The 13,513-nt window shown below is 38.7% G+C and overlaps 1 protein-coding gene across 2 annotated transcripts in view; it reads right to left on the bottom strand.

The window, feature by feature from the left end:
- Nucleotides 1-13,513, bottom strand: part of RGL1 (ral guanine nucleotide dissociation stimulator like 1) — a 260,974-nt gene that overhangs the window by 151,266 nt on the left and 96,195 nt on the right. For both annotated transcript variants that reach the window (XM_025920976.2, XM_086694460.1), the window contains exon 2: nucleotides 11,326-11,489. In XM_025920976.2, the coding sequence (XP_025776761.1) occupies nucleotides 11,326-11,457 (132 nt within the window). In that variant the 5' untranslated portion in view covers nucleotides 11,458-11,489. The remainder of the gene's footprint in view (nucleotides 1-11,325; nucleotides 11,490-13,513) is intronic.

Raw genomic sequence — 13,513 nt, 5'->3', positions numbered from 1 at the left:
TCAGTTCAAATTCTTACGGTTGCTTAACGGTCAGCACCTGCATGGCTCTATAGTTCCAGTGTGACCTAGTTAAGCCTCTGCATCTTCCTCCATGTGGTCCCTGCCTCCCTTCAGAAAAGGGGATGCCACCATCGGGCGCCTGGGTGGCTCAGTCAGTTAAGCGTCTGACTCTTGGTTTTGGCTCAGGTCATGATCTCACAGTTTCATGAGTTCAAGCCCCCTGACAGGCTCTGCACTGAGAGCATGAGCCTGCTTGAGATTCTCTCCCTCTCTCTCTCTCTCTCTCTGCCCCTCCCTCACTTGCTCTGTCTTGATCTCTCTCAAAATAAAAAAACAAACAAACAAACTTAAAAAAAAAAAAGAAAGCAAAGGGATGACACCTTGCTCCCTGCCCAAAAGGGATGGTTTGTCCTTGTGTGTATACTTTGTATCAAGAGGCTTGCTACATTTCTGCCAGTAAGTCCTGTGCATGTGGGAATCGCTGGCCTTCTGTGTCAGTGTTGTCAGTACATTGGACTTCTCTTAGCAAATTGTAATACTACTGGACTCCCAGTTGAAATCCTGGCTCCGGCTTTTGCTTTCACAGATCTACCACCCGCAACAACGCCTTAAAAATAACATCTCCTCCCACCTTGATATGGCATGATTCTTCCATCACAATGTTTCCAGTCTCTGCCATTTTCAGCTTCCCTGATCAACATTTTTACTCTGAAACAATTCAGATCTGTTCTTGGGCTGCATTCATCCTACTTCAGATGAAAGTTTTGAGGCAACAGTGAGTTCGTTTGTAAACACGATTTGACCATAAGGGTGAACAAGAGTGGGAGGAGAGGGTATTCAGCTTACTGAGGACTCCTTTCATCAAGCTATTTGCTTTTATTGTCACTGTATTTTTACCAAACGCGTATGTTGTTTATTTCTCAGAAATCCAATACAATTGTAATGGGCTCCTCTTATTGGCAAGTACAAGCCACAGGATACCACATACAGTTCTGGGCCTTGGGTCTACCCTTTTATATCAGAGAAAATATCACCAACCAACCCCTACCCCCACCCCCCACCCCCCCGCCCCTGCCAAATTCTGTCACTTGGGTGTTCTCAGGTGCTCTTATCAACATGTGAGATGGTGGTTTATCTGTCCGTTCCTTTGTTCATTCATTAGTTCATTCAACCAACATCTCAACACTGCAGTGATGTAATCTGAATAAGACAGACACAGTTCCTCCTGTTAGGAGCTCATTGTACACTAGAAAAGATTCTGAAATAAGCATTTGCCATATAATGTGACAAATGTATATAAAGAGGACACCAAGGGCTTTCTAAAAAAGAGTAAGGGGAAAATGGCAAGGGCACACAACATGGTCTGTGGAGATGGAAGACAATTCCTAGAGTCTGAGGAATGAGTAAATGCCAGCTAGGAAAGGGGAAGGAAGGGCACTCTAAACAGAGAGAACAGCACGATGCGTAAAGACATTGGGGCTACTGACATCGGAGTTAAATTCTTTAAAGGGTGCTCATCTTTTACAATCAGCAGTGTCCCACCCCTCAGTCTTTACCTCACTGAAATTTTCTTCATCTATAAAGTTTCCTGACAGTCCTAGATCAGGGTTTCCATTAAGTAAATCAGGTGAATATCTCAGATTCCAGGTCACAGAAGAAGAGTTCATAGCGAAGGATTTCAACTGTTTCCTCTCCTGGGCCCCTGAGAAAGGATGGGCCTTTAAAATAGTTAGTCACTGCGGTGGGAAGACATGCAACCTCTCCCCAACACTCTACATTTATAATCCAAGAACAAATTTAAATAATGTCATTTCTTCCTCGTATTTGCATCCTAAAAGGGGAAATGGGATTAAAGGACTGAAGACACTTCCTTTCCCTTTCATAGGAACAATTTCAGTTGGTAAGCTCTTCTCCCCCATCCCCTGCCTGTTTACTGCCTCATGCCAAGCTTCTCCTGACACAATGGGGTTTTCAAGGGAATAAAAAGAGATCCTGAAGTTTACAGTGAACACATTGTGGAAAACAATGGCCTGAAACAAAACTGCTTTGCAAACTTTTTCTTGGAGATTTAAGATCCCCATGAATGCAAGCCCCATGAATGAAAGACTTTGAGGCCCTCAAGAAACTGGTTTCCTTCCTTCCTTCCTTCCTTCCTTCCTTCCTTCCTTCCTTCCCTCCTTCCTAAATTTACCTAGAGTTTCCTGTACTCTCTGTATCAAAATGCAAAGAAATGTTCATGTCTGGTATAGTGAACGCAGGGTTTGTTCTAGAACTGGGAGCCAAACAGAGCAGGCTAAATTGGTTACAAAGTGTCTACGAGATTTTTACAGGAGAAAGCTATCTTCATATCAATCCTGTCTTATTTTATCATCTTAGAAGGGTTTGCTTTCCCACTCAAATCATCACTTGAGCAACTTGAATCAGCAGCCAGTATAACACAAGCTTTAGAACCCAGCCTGTCCTCTCTGATTCTTGACCACTGCCCCTGAGGGGCACACCTCACACACAGGGTAAGGGGGGAGGAAGCTAAGTGGTTCTAAAACACACACATCTGACCACTACCCCAAAATTATTTGTGTATCTCAACACAATGCCATTCAGTTGGGTTGACTGTCTTCCTGCCTGAAGGATCACTCTGTAGGAACTTTAGTGAGGGTAGTCTCATTAGAGTCAGGCAATCGTGTCCATCAGTTCAAGTTTCTATAGTCATTTAACCACATAGAAAGGCTCCTGGAGTGTGGGGACTTCCAAAATGCGGGGAAATCCTAAATTCTGATAGCAGGAGTAAAAGCAACTACTGTACAACTGATAGGCCAATATAGTGTAACACTTTGTACTCCGCCCTCCTCACAGATTCATTCCCCAATAATAGAAGTCTACATCTATTGCTTATTATGTAGAAGGCACTATTCTAAGCATTATACACATTATAATTCAATTCATTCTCACAACAATCTTACTAGAATATCATTTTTATAGATGAAGAAATTGAAGTACAGAGAGATTAAGAAATGTGACAAGTTCACATAGCAAGTCTGGTTCCAGAGTCCGCGTTCTTAGTCCCTCTGTATATTTTCTGTATTCAATATTTATTAAGTACCCACTATGTGCCAAACACTGTAAATATTATTGGGCATATATAGGTGAATATGACAGAGGCTCTGGCCTTGAGGAGCTGACATTCTAGTTTGGGAGACAGCAATATATAAATACAAGTACCTTTCATTTGATGGGTCTTACAAGGTAGATAAGCAGAGGTGTTGTGAGACCACACAGCGTGGTCACTAACCCTGACCAGAGGGGTCAAGGATATCTTCTGTGAAGAGGTGATACATAAGCACCTTTTCACACCAACACTGAAGTGTAACTACAATGAAAGTTTTGATATCCAGAATGTCCCCATCCCCCAACCCGTGGTTTAGACTGTGAAACTTATTCAAAATGTCTTGTGCCGTAACTCAAATGGTCTTACACTGGGCAACGTGGGGCTCTGGCAACAAGAGCCGATGGATAAAAATAAGAAGCTACAAACTTGGTAGATTGGAGCTAGAGGGACCCCTTGATAAAAAGTGTGTGCCCCATGGTAATAACCTGTTTGGTGAGCAGTGTCTCAAGGGCATAGGAAAACACTGATGTGATTCTGACAGGTTTTAATGTCCAAGGAAGCAACAAGAGCTCAGGAAATGGGTGAAAAAATCCAGCTTCCAAACAATCGGACTGTTCACAATTGGGCCCCAATCAACAGCTTGGAGTACGTAGAGCAGAGCTCTGCTGTGCAGAAATGAGAGCTACAAAGAGTTTAGCAGAGTTTGGGGGCTCCATTTCAATAGGATGAGGTTAAGGGCCGGGTGCAGCCTCCATGAGACCCTGGGATATTATACGAGAGAACGGAGATGGAAGCCCAGGCACACACACGGGGACGGCACTCTGAGGAATGAAGAAAGCTATGACTCGGTGGGTACATTGGTGTTTACTCCCACCAGACGTTGCAGAGCCAAGCTCTATGAAAGCAAGCCTGGTAGCATTTATTGAGCTAAGGACGCTGTGTGCCCTGGCCAGGATGAGTTAAAGTCTGGGCAAGGAAACCAAATGTAGAATCAGATTGATTTAAACAACTTTGGTAACTGAGAACAAACTGAGGGCCGATGGGGGGTGGGAGGGAGGGGAGGGTGGGTGATGGGCATTTTGGGATGAGCACTGGGTGTTGTATGGAAACCAATTTGAGAATAAATTTCATATATTAAAAAGAAAAATAAACAACTTTGGTAGACAACTTCATGAGGAAATAAGAGTATACAAATGAAGAGAGACAAACTTGAGTTTGAATGTTACTCTGCCACTTACCAGCTATGTATCTTTGAGCATATGCCTTAATCTCTAATCTTCAAAATCCTTATGAAATATATACCTTTGGCTGTGACAATTAAATATATTAATGGATATGAAAGTGCCAACTATATATAATTCTTGACCCAGGGAAGTTGCTCAATCAATGATATTTTCCCTCCCCTACAAACCCCAATTGAATATTATTCAGTCTCAAAATTCCATTTCCTGCTACTGATGATACATCTACTTTATTCATTCCAGCAAAAATACTTCAAGGCATTTTTATATATTAATAACTTCCTAAGCAGGACATTTCTATCCCATTGCCTCACACTAAAATTTGTGGCAGAGCTTAAAAGAAATTCATTCAGAATCCCAAAGAAAAACCCTAATTCTGTCATCGAACCATAGCCTTTAGGCTCAACAAAGAGCTGGCTCTAAAAAGATTACTGCAATGCACCCCTACTGCTCATCCAAATTGTCATCTACTTTTGTATTTTAATTCTCTCTCTTCCTGTCCCTCAGATGAGTGTGATTTAATCTCCAAAGCATGCATGATGAACACATTACTATTTCTTCCTCCAAGAATGTGATGTTACAATGTGGGGCCCCATTCCTGAGCTGGATAGAGAGGAAGAGGTCAGATGTCCAGTCTCCATACAGGCATTCACTAGTTTCATTTCACACAGAGAACATCTCTGTTCCACAGCCACAGATAACATTGCTTATCTTGGCAGCCTTCTCACAAATGTAAAACATTGGATACAGATAAGTCCAGTGGCATGGCAGATGACTCAATGAAAATTCAATCAGCAACGACCAAAAAAAAAAAAAATCACCACTACTTAGTGCTATTTTATGGTGAATCAAATGAATCACCTCTGTACTCACAGACGGCAATATTTTGGTGGATGTTACAATTTAAAGAAACAACATATTACCATATTACTGAGAAATAATGATTATATGGTCACATAAATACTATGAAAACGATTCATCAATTAATCAGGTTTTTATTTCAACCTGTGTCCAGCAGTATGCCAGTGCTTTGGGTTTATAGCGCTGTAGAATTAAAACTCATGAACATGATCTTAAGGACAGACTGTTTAGTTGAAGTGAGAGAATCCCCATCCTGAAAAAAGAACAACCTCACATAATTCCCCCATTGAGCACAGATTAGCACAATGTAGATAAAAAAGAAAGAGACCAAGGTGAACTAGAAGGTTTCAGAGTGTTCGAGCCATCCTTCACATGTCTGACAGAGTAACATTTCTAAATAACAGATCCTTTTTTTTAAACATTTTTTAATGTTTTTATTTATTTTTGAGACAGAGAGAGACAGAGCATGAGCAGAGGAGGGGCAGAGAGAGGGGGAGACACAGAATCTGAAGCAGGCTCCAGGCTCCGAGCTGTCAGCACAGAACCCAAGTGAGGCTCAAACTCACAAACCACAAGATCATGACCTGAGCCAAAATCAGATGCTTAACTGGCTGAGCCACCCAGGCACCCCCTAAAAAACAAATCCAACCATGCCACTAGCGCCACCTAAAACCCTTCGTTGACTTCCCAAGGCCCACAAGATAATTTCTGAATTTCTGAGGGCACATAAGACTTTTCATTACTTGGTCCCTCTCAGTTTCATCTCTTGCCATCCCTTTTGTGCTACAAATGCTCCAAACTGCAGTACATTCTCTCTAATACTGCCTTTTACACACTTTTCTGTCTTCCAGGAATATTTTCTCCCATCCTTCTTCTAAAATCCCATTTGCTGGGATAATTTATGCTTTTCCTTTAAGAATGAACACAAGTATTGGTCTATTATGTGATTAAGAAATAAACTTTTATTGTGTGAAGCCACTTAAAATTTTGACTGTGTTTGATACAGCATTAGTGTTCCTCTAACTAATACAGGTTTTATTACTTTAAACAACACACAGACTAACAGAAAAAATCCAGGGCTGTCTCAAGAGACAGAAGCTACAGAAAATTCCACTGCATAAAACTAGGACCCCAAAATGTGATTCCCTCCACATTAAGGTGAACTAAGAAAGACATGCCCTCCATGACAGCACCAGGAAAATTACTTATCTTAAAATATGAATAGGGGCAGGGGTGGGTTGGGGAGGAGGGAATCATTTCCCCTTGGAACTAATACCACAAATATACTCATCCACAGGCTTCCAGCCTGTATTCACATGGAGTAGTCTGAAAAACCTCAAGCTAAGAATTTACTTTAAAGTGACTTCTGGTTGGTAGTGTTCCCAGAAGTAAATGCAAATTCTCTATAGAGAAAATTCCCTTCATTCCAAGAAAAATGAATCCACAGTTGAAAATCATAAAACCCACAAAGAAAGAAAACATCACGTGCAAAAGCCAACAGAAAGAACACATAGCATAACAAGACCCACATTTATCAGCATTGCCGACTCAGAATATTATATTTAATATTATTTTTATTATATTTAATATTGTTCAGAAACACTCCTCCATGAGTCTCTCATTTCTTCCTGGCTTGCTTTGTATGCCAAAAGATCAAGGTCTGGCTGATCTTTACCAGACCATTTTTCAGGCCTGTGTTTGCAGCCTACTGTCAACTTTAAAGGATAAGGTAATACCTCCCCCCCAGGAGAAACCGCAGGCATATTCACTATCTACTATAAACTGGAAAGTTTCCCAAAGTCAGTGATCTTTTCCTAGAGAGGCGGTTACATAGGCCCTGCAGGAACTGCAACATAAGGAACCAAAACAAACATGCTGACATTCTGGCTACTGTTTCTTCTGTGCATAATAGTCTTTTGTCTCCGAGACAAGAGTCTCGTGTCTTTTTTCAGTATCTACACAACATTGGCAAGCTAACTTGCAAATACCATACAATTTCATAGCCTTTACAGTTCTTGACAAATAGTCTTTAAAAATAAAAATATGAATAGAAAGCAAGACACTAAAAAAAATTACTAGAAAATTTTAAAACAGAACAGAACTTCTAGAAGTAAAAAACAGAATAATTGAAATTTAAAATTCAGTGTTTGAGTTAAAGAGCAAATTAGATACAACTGAAAAAAGAATTAGTGCATTAAAAGAATTTAAAATTAATCAGAATACCACACAGAGAGAAAAAAAAGATAGCAACTCTAAGAGAGAGGATAAGGGCCATAAGCAAAGAATGAGAAAAACAAACATAAATCTTGGAGTTACAGAAGTAGAATGAAGCAAAAACAATTGTTTATTTGAAAAGAAAATTACAGAGATCTTTTCAGACTGATGAAAGATAACAATCCACATATTTGGGAAGCCCTATGAATTCCAAGAAGTTAAATAGAAAGAAATTCTCACCTCAACACAGAAGAATGAAACTACAAAATAGCAAAAATGTGGAGAAGGTTTAGATACCTATAAAAGACATTATATCCAAAGGAATAAAAATTAGACTTTTAGCTAGTTTGCAACAGAAACAATGGAAGGCAGAGGACAATGGATTATTTGTAATGTACTTAAAGAAAGTAACCTAGAATTCTATACCCACCTAAACTATCATTCTAAGAGCAGACTCCAAATAAAAGAATCTTCAGACAAAAAGAAAAAAGAAAAGAAAGACTTTTGCTATAGTTAGATTCTCAGAAAAGTAAACTCTAAAAAAAAAAAGAGAGAGGAAAAAGAAAAATTATCTAAGATGGAGTTGAGATATATCAAGAATTGATGAGTAAAAGAATGAGATTCTATTTTATAACAACTAGATTGAAAAAATTAAGAAATCTGACAATTGTAGAAGTTGGCAAGGATGTAGAATAAGATAAATGTTATACACTGCTGGTGGGAGTGTAAATTGGTACTTATTTGAAAGCAGTATGGCAATAACTTGCAAAACAGAACTTGCACATACCCAACTACAAAATTCACCTAATAGGTAATAACCTAGAAAGATTCTTAGGGCACTCTTATACCATGGAACAGACATGTATAAGGATCTTCATAGCAAATTGTTCATAATGCCAAAAAACTAAATAATTAAAATGTCCATGAATGTAACTGTGAATAAATAAACCATTGTATAACCACATAATAGAATATTATTCAACAGTGAAAACTAATGAATTACTACTAAAAATCTTAGAAACATGTGAGTGACAGAAGCGAGTCACCAAAGAAGTCAGATCTATATCATATATATAACACTATATAACTAGCTTACATAACTAAACAATATTATTTGGAGATACATACATATTCAATAAAAACATTTAAACAGCTAAAGAACAATCAAACATAGATTTCAAGAAAACAGTTATCTTTGCAGGGAAAGGAATCAAGTGGACAGGATTGGAAGAATCCACATACGAGTTAGTTGTGACCTCACAAGTGTTTGTTTTAATATCATACTCTATAACTTACATGTATATTATTTTGTAGATATCAAATATTACAATGTAAATAAATTAACATTTAGCAAAAAAAGAAAGGAAAAGAAAAAAACTCCCTTAATATTAGTTATGAAAATCTTATAGCAAAGTGGTATGGGATAAAATACTGGAAGAGTGGAAGAGTCAAAGTGAAATATTGAAACATGCCCTTTAAAGCTGATAATTAGACAAGATATTCACTAAATATCATAAAGATGTTGATACTCCTAAATTAATCAACAAACATTTCAATCCCAATTGGGTTCCCAGCAGACTTTGCTTTTTCTTTATATTCTCAGAATTTGACAAGCTCATCCTAAATTCATATTGAAAATATAAGTTCCAAAAACAGCCAACACAATTTTGAAGAGCAATAATTCAGTGGAGGGACATGTCCTATTAGATATCCATGTTTCCTTTAAAGCTAAAAGGCTGAGGCAGTATCACATCAGCAGAGAGAGAATGTAAAGAAACAGGATACATGAGAACACTGCAAACTAAAGAAGAAATTATGGATGTTCAAAAATGGTACTAAGATAATTAATTATCCGTATGGAAAAATTCATATTAGAACAAGAAGATCCCATTTCAAAACAATCAGATCAGCCAATATTTAAAGGTCTGATAATATCAGTAACTGGTGAGAATATGGAGCAAGGGTAATTCTCATATGCTGCTAGTGGGGATATAAACTCATGTCCTCGTCTTAGAAATCAATCTGATAATAACTAATAAAACTGAATATTTTCATACTTTATAATCCAGCAGGCCACTTGCAAATATCTATGCTAAATAAATGTATTCTACAACTTTGTATTAAAAAAAAATCCTAAAGATTAATAAGAGAATAAACAAATTTGATTCAATCAATAGAAAATAAAAAGCAGTAAAATGTGAATAAGTTAGAAATACATACATCAAGCACAGAAAACAGGTAAGACAGGCACCAAATATTAAGTTTTAAAAAAAAAGCAAGCTATAAAAGTAGATACATAATATAAATCTTACACAAAACTTAAAAGATATAAATCAATACTACATATTGGATATGTGGATAACAGGTATATATTATATATATTGAAATATGCATAAGAATGATGAAAGCTTAATTCAGGAGAGGGATTACCTTGGGGAAAGGGGGAGAAGGATAAAATTGGGGGGCAGAGCCAGCCTTAGGGTGAGGCAAGCAAGGCACGTCAAAATATAAGGACGCATCAATTTTCAAGTTTGCGCAAGTGCAGGACACAAACCTAAGAGTGAGTGCTTCCTTAAGTTTTGTGCCCTCAGCACCTCATTTATCTGACCATTGTCTTGGTCTTATTGGGTGGGATATGTAGAGACTTCAACTGCTCTCTGGGGAGTTTTATTCCTTAAAAAAAAAAAAACACACAAAACTTTTGGGCAGCTATCCCTACAGACAGGGTTTACATTTGCTTGGGCAGTATTCACATGCTTAAGACTGTAGTTGTTCTGTTACTTTCTTAAATTAGAACTGCCACAACATATGGATATTAGAGATGTGGATTCCAAACACACAAGTGCCGTGAGGACTTGCTATAATGATTTCTCATGGAAGTTTATTTTCCCTTTTACATAATAACCAGGAAAAAGACATGTGACTAAGCTTGGCAGTTGTAAGAATAAAGAGGCGGTGGGGAAAAGACTGGAATTTATACCAGGAATAGTACCCTGAGCAGCTCTTGCTGACTTGGCTCCTATCTTTTTTCTAAGCCTAGTTTCCTCCCTTCCTTCCTTCCTTCCTTCTTTTTTTCTTTTTCTTTCTTTCTTTCTTTCTTTCTTTCTCCCTTTCTTTCTTTCTTTTTTCTCTTTCTTTCTTTCTTTCTTTCTTTCTTTCTTTCTTTCATGTTTTCTTTCCTTATTTTATTTTAATTGATTTTATTAAAGTTTATTTATTTATGTTGAGAGAGAGACAGCACATGTCAGCAGGGGGAGGGGTAGAGAGAGGAGGAAAGAGAGAGAATCCCAAGCAGGCTCAACACTGTAAACACAGAACCTGACATGGGGCTTGATCTCACGAATTGTGAGATCATAACCTGAGCTGAAATCAAGAGTTGGATGCTCAACTGACTGAACCATACAGGCACAGCTCCAAGTCTAGTTTACATCAACCTCTCATCAATTCTTTGAGCCTCCCAATACCTTCCAATAATTTCTCATTTTCCTTTGTCAGAGTTAATCTCTGTTGCCTGCAACCAGAGAGCCTTGACTGATACACTTAGCCTCATGCTGCCAAACAATGAATTGATATGATTCCACACATTATGATTGATCCTTAGGAATTAGCTTTCTCACTATGATTTGATTTCCCATTTATGATTGGTGGGATTCTACAAGGAAAATATCTACTTGGGTACTTGAAGCCCTACCTGTCAGGGCCATGTTTTGGCTAAATCACTGTGGAGTTATTAATGTCCAAGAGACACACTCCTGACCTACTGTTCACTGGGCATCAGTGTGCCAATTGCCCCTGAATAAAACTTTGCCAAACTGACCTGTGGTGTTGACTACATGAAGAATTAGAGTCTCAAGTCTAAGAAAATCCACATTGTACCAATTGAGTCATTTAGAGTTGCCTTACCTCCTCTGTCTTTAGAACTTCCCATATCCGCGCATGGTCCTCCACCAGCCAGTGTCCTGCACTCTCTCCCTTGGTGGAAAGTTTGAATTTAGACACCACTTGAGTAGGCTCTCCCACTGGTTTCTCCTCCATCTTGAAAGAGCCAGGCAGGAGGCATTACGGACCTGTGTGGAAGAATAAAGTGTGATCCAGGTTAAAGCATTAATTACCATAAAAGAAAGATACAAAGGCAAATTATCCTGCTTGATTTGTGGATAGCGAGACCACAGAAGACAGTGTCACAATAGGCATCAACTTTTACGGCCACTTTTCATATTTTAAATATTCATTATTGCTATTTTAAAGCAGGCTTCTTGGGGGAGGGATGCTTTTTGAGAAAGGATGAAGTGATAGAAATTTTAGAGAAAAGTACAAAGCGTCATCTGCCCAGTAAACCTATTTGTCACTTTGCTCTGGGCCCCTCAGGATGGGGGATGGAAATGGGCAGGTGTAAGACAAGCCTGAGTGGAGTCTCTGTGTTTCCATGTCATGTATTGCACGTGGAAGAGACTCTGGTGTCAGAACTTTTCCTCTTCAAACATCTACTGAGTACTTGTTGATACGAGGCTCCGTGCTAGGCATACACAAATAATTTGGTAGTTTTGCTCTGAACCTTAAGAAGCTTAATGTTTCAGGGCAGAAGAAGCTATAAACAAGTAATCACAATATGGTGTCTTACATCATAGTGTGATAAATGCCATAATCATCATCTTTTCCAACTGCAGTGGAAGCACGGAGAAATATTCTCCTCAATATTTATTGACTACATCACCTTCCTGAGCCTCAGTTTCATCAGCAGTTGCTGTAAAGACAATATTTTAAAATTGACACCAATTTTATAAAGACTAACTTCCTTGACATCTTTCCACCCACCACTGGCTTGTTTGGAATCACATCATGCCTGCTCCGTGCCATCCTGTCCTAAGGAATCGCCTTGCCTCCATTCAAGTCCCACTGAATCTATCCTTCTCAGGATCCTTTTTTTTTTAAGTGTATCTGATAAGGATGTTCCACCCACCTAAAACTTTTCCTAGAGAATAAAATCCCAACTCCTTACAATGGCAACGACAGACCTTTATGTCTGGCTTCCCCACTTCCCTTCTTCCACCACACTCAGCTGCATCCTCAGCCACTGTTCCAGCCATTTGAAGATATGTATGGATCTCAAATATATCTAGTACTTTTAGCCTTTGTTTGTGACATCTCCTCCCACCCCTGCTCCAAGAGAATAAAGACCTTTCCTCCTTGGTGAGTCTCCGTATATACTTTGGACAGATTTCTATTGTGCCTCCTGTTACACTTTATTATATTTCTTTGCTTTCAACTCTATTTCTACCTTTTGGCCTTTTAAGCATCTTGACACTAGAGATGGTGTCACATATAAATACTAGACAGATGTTTGATGAATTCGCTAATTCAGTAAATCATGAGAATCCAGAGAAAATGAGGCAACAGATCCAATATATTCAAATAACAGATGTGAAAGTCAAATGACCTCTTTTCTTTCACTTTTTTATGGATTTAGTGGGATGTATGCTCTTCATAAGGAAGAGCCAAGTCTAACGTTCATCATGCATCCCCGAGCAGCTGACAGTGCAAGCTGAAATTGCTCATTAGTTAACGACAGACTAGTTTTCATGGAAATGTCTTCAAGGAATTAAGCATGTCTGCAAAAAGCAGGTCTTATGCTCCCATAACCTACTGTCCAAATAAAAGTAAACAGAAATTGGCCTTGATAAGACGAGTAGGGTTGATTGACCAAGGATTTGAGAAAAGCATCTTCTGCAGTAGACTACTTCTCAGCCTCACATGCTCCACCTGGAAGCCATGGAAAGCAAGCCATCTGCTTGCAGAGAGCAGTGATGAGGAAACTGCTAACCAAAACCATCGTGCAATACGTGGAAACATGGAGCACTGAATAGAAACCTACTAGGAACCAGGAAACAAAAGCTTTGTAATTAATGAACAAAGTTCATCTGAGAGGATATGCTAATAAATGATGCTGACACATACATGCAAGGAAATAAACAAAGGAAAGTCATGTGGAGGTTTCAGTCCAAAAAAAGGAAATTAAAATAAACAAGCAAAATGGAAACAGGCCAGATAAGTAGGGAAGGAAATTCCATCATTGTTATTGGAGATAATACTG

Source organism: Puma concolor, chromosome E4, assembly GCF_028749965.1.
Source record: "Puma concolor isolate L17-30 chromosome E4, mPumCon1.1.hap2, whole genome shotgun sequence".
In the NCBI taxonomy this organism is placed as follows: Eukaryota; Metazoa; Chordata; class Mammalia; order Carnivora; family Felidae; genus Puma; species Puma concolor.
Note: the sequence above shows the minus strand (reverse complement) of the source record. Positions and strands in the feature narration are given on the sequence as shown.